This window comes from Nipponia nippon, unplaced genomic scaffold, assembly GCF_047370975.1.
Source record: "Nipponia nippon isolate SJK-2023a ecotype South Korea unplaced genomic scaffold, ASM4737097v1 scaffold_15, whole genome shotgun sequence".
In the NCBI taxonomy this organism is placed as follows: Eukaryota; Metazoa; Chordata; class Aves; order Pelecaniformes; family Threskiornithidae; genus Nipponia; species Nipponia nippon.
In genome coordinates this window covers 4,510,801-4,522,085 of record NW_028262331.1, presented here as the reverse complement: position 1 = coordinate 4,522,085, position 11,285 = coordinate 4,510,801, and the positions used below count along the sequence as shown (strand labels likewise).

Below are 11,285 nucleotides of genomic sequence, written 5' to 3'. Positions count from 1 at the left end.
TGTCTTGGAAAGAAGGCAGCGGCTCAGTCGTGGTTAACACAGTCTTTGGGAAACCGATTCCTCAGTAAGCTGTTGCTGATTGTTTATGCCAGCTGCCAAACACAGAAACCAACTTCTCCTATAGCCACCGGAGAGGACGGCCGCACAAGCTTCCTCCCGAGCATGGGGCTGCCTGCACTTGGAACGGCATCGCCCAGCGATGGGAGAGCAACACTGTCTCCCGAGAACATTACGTCCTCACCCTCCGAGTTGCCAAAAAGCACGCCAGTTACTGCTAATACCGACAACTGTGATCCAGGCACTTGTCTAATACCGGCTGGACAGAGCCAGCTCGTCCCACCTAGTTCTTTGCGCTTCTGCATCCAATGGTATTTGGGAGTTTGCAGTCATGAGTGAGTCTGAGGACTTGGCACCACACTGATGTAGGTAGACCTTCAGTGCTTTTTCACAGAGAGACCTAAGGCACGAAGACTAAGTGTCTTGCTGAGGGTCCCTCAGAACAGCTCTGGCAAAGTTCAGGAACTGAACCCAAGTCTCCCAGCTCCCAGTCCTGGCGTTGGACTCGAGACATCTTTCCACACGTAAGCCCCAAACCATCAGTCAGAAGTTCATGACTTCGTCACTAACACAACAGCTGGATTTGACCTTGAGATGAAAGTCTCCAGCCCTGTTACCAGTGTCCAGAGCCAGCTAGTCTCCAACCACACCGTGATTTTAAAACCATGTTTCTGCCAACACCAAGATGTTAAAGCTCTCTCAAACTTCATTATGAAGTGTGGAGAGTGGCTTGAGCCAGACTGGAATCTTGGCAGCAGTTCTGTGTCAGGGAAGTAGCTATAGTTTAATCCTCAAACGAGTGAGGACTTCTCAGGGCACGACAAACGTGGAGCTCAGCTGTCACAGCCTACCACCCACCCTGAATTTCCTGGAAGAGCCCTGACGCTTGCAGCTCTGTTCAGCATCATGCAGTCAGGCATGTGAAGTGGTCCCAGCCTGCTAGCTCTGATTTGCTCTAAAGTTGCTCTGTTCTTCACAGCATCATTTTTCCTCAATCACGTGATATGGCACCACGGTCTGTTGTCACATATGTCATCACATCTCATCATGCAGATTTCTGACTGCTATTCCAGGAGGGGAGCAAAGAAAACTCCTTTAGCAAAGCATCACCATTGTCTGATACTGGAAGTGTTGCAATTGAAGAGGAGGAAGAAACATGGAAAAAGGAGAGGAAAAGAAAATACCTGTTAAAGATCAGAAACCTTGGAATGAAAACGTGTGGAAAACACAACAGGCAGAAAAAAGGATTGGTAACAAAATAGGGAAGCCTTCTCCTTTGATGTCACCCAAGCCACAAACACTGGCGTAGAAATCTGCAAAACCACAGTAAGAGAAGAGGGTAGGATGAACCACAACCTGCACCTCTTTGCTTCCCAGACAGCCAAAGGACGTGCTCAGCATACACAGTCCCCTTCAGCAGAAGGCTTCCAAGCACTTCACAGAGAAGCTAACTACCAGGACCTGCCACTCTACTGCAAGAGATAGGCATCACTTACCAACATGTTTGCTGAGCCTCACAGCAAGGTCCCAGGGAGCGGGGCAACATTGAGGGAAGAACCCAGAAAACTCAACTAGCAGCCACTGCTGTTACTAGATCAGATCAAACACCTGGCTGTCCTTGGAGACTGCCTGATCAGTGCCAGACAAGCTACAGGAGCTCATCCGCATGCAATCATTGTTTGGGAAACAGTCTTGCTTGCTCTCTAAGTGACTGCCCAGGAAGTGGCAATTTGGGGAGGGAGCACGAGATAACCGATTAACTGATTTGGAGGTATGAAGCTAGAAACACTAGAGAGGTCAGGACCCATCGAGGGATGGCAGCCAGCAAGTCTCATGCCTCAGCACACAAGGATACATTCCCCCTGCTCTCAAGGAAGTGTCACTGAACACAACAGCCAGCCATGACACAAGAAAGGGAAAAGTGTCACATTCTTGGATCAGAGCCTCAAAAATCAGGTCAAAGAGGAAGGCGTGATCTCTGCCATGACCCAAGCAGGACAGCCTGTCACACACAGGAAATACCTTCCCCCTTTATGGATTTCCCCTGCCCTTTGACACTTACAAACAAAGCTGTTTGTACATGAAGACCGCATGAGAGGGAAGGCGTGAAACTCATTTCCACATCACAAGAAATGGTTTTGTTAGTGTGATTCATTCAGCCATTGCAGTTTGTGCCCGAGGAGACCTTGGTGACCTTCAGAGGCTTGTATTCATTTTTATTCAAGCTCCAGTTTAAAAGTTTCAGCATCACTTACTGGTAGGTTTCAGGACAACAAGAGGAATTAACTTGCCTTTTTCACTGGCAAAGAATCTGGAAACTGAAGAATCCAAGCTTTCTTTTATATACTACTCTCATGGCAATGAAGTCACATATCAACCCAGTGGGTCCTACCCTGTACATATAACCGGCATTATTGTCTCTTGAACAGGGACAATCCATGTTTGTTATAACAAGTGCTACCTCTGCGTTAAAAGATGATCAGAACAAAGCTCATGGTAGTTCCTCTAATTTTGGCGCCCATGGCCTGATTTACACATGCCAAAAAATCTAAAATTCCCCACAGAAAAGTCAGGGTGTTCTGAAATCAGATTTCAGATACATCAGGTTAAGTAACCAAATCTTGAAGTACTTGGCTGCCTTGGAAAGAAGGGAGGTTGGAAAGAGCTGGGCAAGTATTAATATAGAAAAGAATATCCTATGGGTGTACCCAGAGAGTACATTTCTCAAAGAAGCTATCAAGAACATATTTGGTTCCCAGCACCACCATCCCCACTCCAGACAGACCATCATAACTGTTCAAAGCCTACCAGACATTGATTACACCAGGTAGCTTCTCTATGGAATACAGACAAGGTAACTTCACCTCAAACCAGTGCCACAGCTGATGCAGGGACCGGGAGTACCTTTGTCGTCATGTTTGCACTCACAAGCATGGCAGAGACCATCGCTCTGTGAATCAGACCAGTGCTCTTTTTCCTGCAGCCCCAGCTCTTCCCGCTTCCCTAGCACAAAGGCAGTAGTTCCCCATGGAAGAACATAACCAGAGGAGTTTCAAATATGCTCCTGCAGGCACTGGACAAAAACCAAAACCTGCAGCTGCAGGAGTGTTGGAGGCCACTGCATGTGTCTCCTGCCTTTGCCAAAGGGGAGGAAGAGGACTCTGTTTAACGCTGAGTATGTCTGGTTTGCATAACTTCTCAACAGTTTAAAACCCAGAAAACAAACTTACACACCTGCCATCACAAGTTGTACAGAGCAATACTTTACAGTTTCTCAGTTCGAAGAAAAAAGACAAAAGGACATAGAGAAAAATGTTTCTATGCCGCCAGAGTAATCATCAGCTCCTGTCTTTAGTAACAATTAGATCTCAGTGATATTGCAGGGCAGCACCGCACTTCCTTACCAGCAAGGAGGAAGAGTGCCCAGACAGCATGTCTGGACAAGATCAAAAGGCCTCCAGTTAGCAGCCTGAGGACATCTGTGCCTGTGCACAATCTACGAAGCAGATGGCCCTCCACCTGTGCCCAGCCAGCAGCACACAGCCATCCACATTGTTCCCAATGAGAAACACACCTTTGTGCTACAGCTCTAATCTCTTACACACCCAGAGCCTATATCCATCCTGTTTGCAGGAGCACTGTTCATCCTACATTGATATCCCATGCGTGCATGGGAGAGCGGGCATCTTTTTCTGAGCATATGACTCTACATCTTGGAGAGAAATAAGGGAATTAAACACATAAAAGAGTTTGTGTGTAACAGGACTTCAAATAGCAATCCTAATGCACTAGAATAAGCTCTGGGATTTATTATTCAATTGACTGGAAAGAAAGAGAGAGAGAGAGAAGGATTTCCCCGTGGCGTTACTACTTCTGAAACTGAGGAGAAACATCAACTACAGGCCAATCTCTTGGGCGACAGATCCCCAGCTTCTCCTACTGACCCTGTAGCAACAGAGTCTTCAAAAGCAGAGAAGACCAAAATGGATGAGCCTGCAGAATTACTTCTTTGTTATTCTACTAACTAGCTTGTAAAATCCCTCCAGGAGCAGAAATGTGTTCAGTTTAAATGAAAACAACAACAAAAAAAACACGCCCAACATTCAAAAACACCAAACAGCAAGAATGATCCATGCAAGATGTGTAGCCTGTTTACATTACAAATGTCATCAAAAACACATAGCATTTGTGATAAGCCAAACCAGCTAGAATACCGAAAGGAAAAAACCATGCAATGACTGGCAGTTGGAAAGGGCATTATAGCCCAGATTTGCTGTGTTGCCAGAACGCTCTCCCCTTCCATCTCTCCTGCCTTTGAGTGATGTTTGAAGCTGACAGATGAGTAGCTTCATGTTTGGGGTTTCAATGTCTCTTGCTAAAGTACGGAGACCAGGTAAGCCCATCCCGGTACAAGCCAGCTATGGGTTTCCAGGGGAATCTTCAGATTCTCCGAAGCCAGAAAGCACTGCGGAGACAGGGTGCTCAAAGGCTAGAGTGAAACAGCTACGTAACCACTGAATACAGCAAAAAATAGCAGGATAAAAACCTCACACAAGCTTGTGGGAACATTCGTTTCTCTAGGATGAAACAAGTAGAGTCAGAATATCCTGCCACAATCTGAAGCAGCATGCTTTCAATGATGAGAGAGGGATTTTCACAGCAACAACAGTTTGAAGCAGAAAACGTTTGTCCTCTGAAGGCTGTAAGAGTACATGATCTGCCAGGCTGTTCATCACATTCATTTACCTCCTGCGATACTGTTTGACTGACCACAACAGTCATACACAAATACTCTAATCAAAATGAGGCTGACTTTGGCCAATTGGAGCATAGCAAGAAGTTGTCCTATTCTCAAAGTCATAAAACACAGTAAGACAAAAGAAGTACTGTTCTCATCTTATCGGTGAGGTAGCATCTCTTGACCGAAGGCACAGGAAGTCACAAAAGCTCCAGCAACCGAACGCAGGTCTCAAATCCTTGCCTGGCCTATGAGACCACCCTTCTCTGCGAGCCCCGGGGCAACATAGTGTCCTAAGCATGCTAGGATTGTGCATTAGCCTGCAGCTGCCACAGCAAAATGATTGCTCAGGAGAAGGGTTACAATTCGGATGCCTGGGTTTACTGGGAGCTGGGTGCAACCATTCAGGCAGCAGAGACCCAGAGATTAGGTTGCCATTGAAACACCAAGCTAGAGACTTTATCCCTTCCTTCAGACAGATAAATGGCATGCGATTTTTATAAGCACACTAGGAGCTTCAGCCAGACTGCTGGAGAGTTGCCCATTCACTTCGTAGCGTGACAAAGCAAAGGCATATCCTATGGCGCACAGAAGCTGAAGCCTTCACTACACAAATGGAGAGAGTTCAAGAATAGATCTGCCGAGGGAAAGCCTCCAGCCAAGACTGTTCCAAAGCAACTCAGCACCCAAGCTAAATAAAGAGTCTGGGGTGGAGGGCAAGAACAGAGCAGCTCATCCCATCCCAGCCAAGATGACGACACTCCTACAAAAGAAGTACAGCTGCCAGCTTCCCAAGAGCAAGTGAACAGACAGCAAGGACATCACACAACTGAAGCTGCTAGGCTGGGGATCTCGCAGATACTCCTCTGTCAAAGGCTTGACCCTGAGCTGCAGTTTGTGCAATAGGGGAAAGAAACACAACACAAATGAATGGGAGACAGGAAATGGATTAAATCCTCATCTGGTCACGCTGATGTCTGCTCGTAAGCAGAGTCTCTCCATCAGAGAGCCCCTCTCAGCTGTCACCATGAGGCTGAGAGATGCCTTTTTTTGGCTGGCGTCCCTTTTGCTAGTGAGCAGCCCGATAAGGGGTGCTGGCACAATGAAAGCTCTCCCAGATACGGTTGACTCCCTGTAAACAAGGAGATGAAAACAGTTTGTTTCAAGTCACAGCTGGGAGAAACACTATAAAGCCAAAATAATGCCAATGGCTTACTGACATTTTGCATTGCTTACAGTCAAGAGTAACACCATATGAATCTGGCTGTGCCCTCGCTTCAAGCTCAGGCACCAGAAGTCTCACTAGAGAAGAACAGACCTGGAGTAAGCCTGACCTTGCCAGAAGCTAGACTTCCAGAAGACCTGAAAAGACAGAGGTGCTGGTACAGAGATGGTAAGGAGGAAACAGAAACAACGTTGTTTGATGGGAATGAAGCATTGGCCCTGTGAAGCATTCTTGCTGGACCTGTCGTGTAGAGCAGATACAGTCAAGCAGGCAATCATTAAGAACTGTAGACAAAATAGAAAAGCTCCTTCATATTACAGGAACATGGTCAAGGACTGGTGACCTAGAGAAGGCGTTTAGTGACACAAGAGATTCTTTGCTTCCCCTTCCATGAAGCTACTGTAAGCCCACTCCTGTTTTGCAAAGGGTTGGGATAGGACACTATCAGATTTGATACTAGTCACACTGCTTTTCCCTGCTGAAGGCATCCTTACTTAGGATGTCCCCCTGAGAGATTAATCACTTGACCTCACAAGGCATCAGTGCCTGCAGCATTTTTGGACTTCAAAAGGATTAGATGAAACACGGGTAGAAGCATCCTTTGCTGTTAGGGAGAGCCATGGTGGCAAAGCAGCAATCCCATGGGCTCGAGTTCTGCCATGCCATACCCATCATTCTCTTTTTGGGAGAAGTTAGTTTGAAACACAAAAGAGGTAACATTTACCCTGACCACAGAGCTGTTGTCTTTGCCCTGCATGACAGACAGCGTGCTCATCACAAGAAAAAACAGATTCCCAAGAAAACCAGGACAGCTCCCAGGCAAGCAGCAGTGTCACCCGAAGCTTTCAGACATGCTAAGATAGCTTTTGGAGTTTGGGTTGGGTTTTTTTTTGTTTTTTAAAAAGTAGGTACAGAATCACTCTCAAACCACTAGTTAGGGGAAGAAAAAAAAAAAATAGGGCACCTGAGTTTTCCGCTTTGTTCATCTTCTGTAGGAAATTTCAGAGACCTGTCAAGGGATGTTGTGCAGCATGGTGGCTAGTAAACTTACAAGCCCCTTCAAAGCCAGTTTCTTAGCAGAAAAATAAGGAAAACAAGTATAACTTGCAAGGAACTGCACTAGCAAGTGAGGTGCCGAATAGAAGAGGGACTCAACTCCCCTGTGACTTTGGGGACTGTCTTTCTCATTGCTATCCTTGGGAGTTTTCAGCTGAAAACAGATGGGATTCACCTGAATTAGGAGAGCCACTGGTGTTTCCTAAAGAGACAATCCCAGTGAAAGAGGGGAAAATGTTGTTAACAAAAAAAAAATTTTAAAACCTCAGCTTGACTCTGAGACAAGAGAAAGCCAGGTATTTACACATCCCTAGGTGCTGGCAATGTAAGATTGATAGGCTGCTGCATAGGGCCAGGAAATAAGACCTCAACCATACAACATGACTCAGGGTTACTAAATGTTGCCTACAGTAGTTACATGTCACAAGATCAATCATTTTCAGTGGCTGTTTTTCATTCCATTATCAGAAGTCAAATGCATTGCTGAAAACAAGCAACCACTTATAAAAGATGTCTGGGGTAGGGATAACTTATCCAAGAACCCACTCAACTCTCAAGACCTCAGTGGCTTCAACTTCATTGCTACTTGTTCTTGGGGCTCCCCCTTTCCTACAGTGGCAGTACAGGAAACGATCAGGAACCAGCACATGCCGCTCCTGCGTTTACCTCTGTTGATAACTGGGTGGGTCCAGCATTTGTCAGCAGCTTTATGGAGGTCCTTGGGAAAGAGAGGTCCAGGGTCTTTCTCTACTTCATGCAAGAATGTCATATGATGCATGATTAGAGGACAGACAGTATAGTCATTTCCTTGGAAGAGTGCCAGTCACTTCGCTTGCGTTTCCTCCCACTTGCAAGGGAACAGAGCATTAGTGTCCTCCCATCTCTTCTGGTAGGCTTCTTCATGGCAATTGTCTTCCAGAAACACAGCTCCTGTCAGCTGAGCTTTCAGCAGCGAAGATCTTAAATATCAATAACCCCAGCTTCTTTCCATGATATTTTCACATAGAAAGAAAAATTGAGAAGTCTGCTGCCATTCTGCATTGTCTCCAAACAATTGGACTCATCAGGCAAATGAACCAAACTACATTTGAAACTGAAAACGTTCCATGAATAACAATGTCACAACAGCACACATTACTCCTAAAGTCTCTGGGTTAGCAGTGTAAGAATCCATGTATGTGAGTAACTGCAGGAGCCCACAAAAAGGATTTTTACCAGTAACATGATCAATTGTTTGGTACTTATGAAACTAGAGTTATGTTAACAAGGAAAAATAAGCAAGATTTTTGGCAAGTTTAGGAGACAAGGTGAAAGCTCACAAGTTTCTAATGACAATTATGTGCGTAAAAAGTCTGGGAAATTAAAAAGCTTCAACAGAAGTTTGGCCATGACAGTGTAAAATATTAAGTGTTTCAACCACAGCCTTGCATAAAACAAGACCAAAGAGACACCAAAGCAGATATATTACAAGTGAAAAAAACTTAGACTGACCAGTGGCCAAGTAGAAACTGGAGAACCAACTGTGGTAACTGCCACATGGAAAATGTGAATTCCAGATGAAGGGTTGCAAGAATAGATTGGGAAGGTGGATTTCTGGGTTTTTAAGTGGGTGTTTCAACCATATTCTGGCTAGGTTATCACCTACAAGAGGACCTCAGTCAGTGCCCTGTGGGTGAATTGGTAACAATAGCAATACAATGACTAAGCTTTGTGAGCTAAATTATGGGCTTGTCTACATGGGAAATTGTTATAGAAGCTAGGTGTAAATTTAGAGCACAATGGCTTTTTTGCACCAATTCCCAGATGGGTGGGTAACATTATTCTGCTCTGAGAATGTCTTTCAGAGAAGGCAAAGCTCAACAATACAGACACTTTGCGTACTGAAAGGTGGCAGCTGGGGATAGCTATCTCACACTTTTGCTTTTTCTTAAATGTAGGTGGGTCCCAAGACTGTAAATGATTGAAAGGCAAAGCAGGCTAACAGCACAGACTCAGGGCAATTTTTTGACAAGTGACTGTCTCTAAGCTTTGTTTCTCATCTAGGGTGAGGGGACGTTGTGTTTTCATGCATATGTCTAAAGGATATTGAGATGCAGGAGTAAGAGGTGCTGTAAGAAAATTCCACTCTGAAAGGTACAGGGCACATTACCTTCGTCCATCACCAGCTGCAAGGAATTTGATCAAAGCTTTCCAGCATATGTGATCGATATTACCCTTAAAGACCCAAGTATGAGGACTTGATACCAACAAGCTTCATAGTGCCATTGGTCCAGCATCCCCGCTAACCCTGTTCAGTCACACTGCACTCTGTTGGACTTCACATTTATTTACCTTCATGCCTGACTAGCAGCAGCCTCCTGTGCTGAGGAGTACAAATGGGCATTACAACCTAAGCTGAACTGTTTCACATAGCTCGTCCCTAATACTACACTTACCTTCACGTATAAGTACGCTGCAGCTGACACCCGTGGCATTCTTTAGTTGCACCACCAAGACACTGGATATCAACATCTGACCCATTGATCTCAACCCTCTATGCAGTACTTAAAAGCTAACCAATTTAACAAGAAGTGCAGGAAAATTTGGGCAACATGAGACATGAAGATTTTTACCTCACTAAGTTGGCACAAGGTCCTGGCCACCGGCAGCTCTGATAAACTCGCTGGATCACAGTTTCTGACCCATTCTGCACTTGGCAGGAAACTGTCCGTGTAACCGTATAGTGACACCAATGCCTGCAGAGAGAAAGGACACTGTTAGCCCCAGCAAGACAGCAAGCTGAACCAACATATATCAGACTGCAGTGAAAAGAGACCAAGTATCTGGGGGTGGGGTTGTTTCTTCTGCCAGCCATAGCTAGCCTAACTTGAAGTCTTCATTTCTCACACTACCCTCTCCTCCCAATAGCTGCAGAAAGATTCCCTGCTTCTGCCAACCTGAACCACAAGAGATCCAGTAACGCCTCTTGCTTGGTCCTCAGAGGCCAGGGTTTTATAGTACATAATTTAGTTCTGTTAGTTATCATACACAATAGGACTTTAGAAAAAAACAAAAAGAAAAAGAAAGAAAAGTGCTCCAAATCTCCTGATAGTCAGTTCCCATTGTACTGGTCTTAATTTCATCCTGCTCATGATGGTATCGTTCCCCAGCCTCCTACCATTCTGAACAACATCTGAGTTGGAAAAGTCTGCTTTTTGGTGTGGTGGAGCTCATTGTCAGCAGGGCTTGAACAAGCTGGGTGCCGAACAAGTCATATTGCTGTCCCGGTGAGGTTACAGTCTAAAAACGGGCAAGAGAAAACACAGGGGAGGGAGGGACCAGCATCTTATGCTGTCTCATAAGAGAACAAGAGTGAGAGAGACCTCCTCACCATAAGGCATACGAGAAGGCAGGAACTGCAGTGTCAGCCCTGGGAACTGGGACCCATAGACCCTTTCTACCCTCTCTTAAAAAATATGTTTTTAAGTTCCAGTGTCATGCTCAAGAGGGGAAAAAAGAATACTGTAATTTCCCCCTTGCCAGCATCATTCTTATTTGCCAAATACTGGTTCACGTTTTTGGTTTTGTACCTCAATGTAGTTAACAGGTTTGAGAGCCACTTTCCTACTGATTGGGGATCAGAACCAGGGACACTAATGGGAAGTGGAGACACCAGCTTGTGTTCCAAAACACACAAAGGGCTTGTGTAAACATTTCCTGCACATGCAGGAGATCCTGCTCCTTGTCCATCTTAAAGAAAGAGCCCCCAGTACAGTTAATCCCTTCTCCAAGTACCACGGTGGCTCCCCAACCTTGCACACACACACACCAAAAAAAAAAAAAAAAAAAAAAAAAATCAAACTCCTTGCACAGTAGAAACAGGCACCTGCACATCCCCTCCTCCTTCCCTAACCCACCTTCCCCACGGCAGTTTAATTTTTCTAGCATTTGCCATTTACAGCATTTGTTGCATTTTGTATCCTTTTTGGACTCCCCTCCTACCTCTGCAGGAGGCTCCCTGCTCTCTGGCTAACTCTCATTTCCATGAATAGGAGGTACGCATGCCAGCGGCTGAGCCGAGCACTGCAGACCACAACGGACAAGCTGGGGCCAGCAGGCTGCTCACCAAACCTTCGGCTACGGCCAGACGGGTGAGCTGGGGCACCCGGAGAGAGGGTGGCTTTCTATCCAGTGCCATCGAGCCCATCGGCTGCATCAAGGCAGAGCCAT

The 11,285-nt window shown here is 45.7% G+C and overlaps 1 protein-coding gene across 4 annotated transcripts in view; it reads right to left on the bottom strand.

Annotated features, from left to right (window-relative positions):
- COL26A1 (collagen type XXVI alpha 1 chain) overlaps nt 1–11,285 on the bottom strand; it is a 179,984-nt gene that overhangs the window by 144,674 nt on the left and 24,025 nt on the right. For all 4 annotated transcript variants that reach the window (XM_087751447.1, XM_087751450.1, XM_087751449.1 and 1 more), the window contains exon 2: nt 9,689–9,811. In XM_087751447.1, the coding sequence (XP_087607573.1) occupies nt 9,689–9,811 (123 nt within the window). The remainder of the gene's footprint in view (nt 1–9,688; nt 9,812–11,285) is intronic.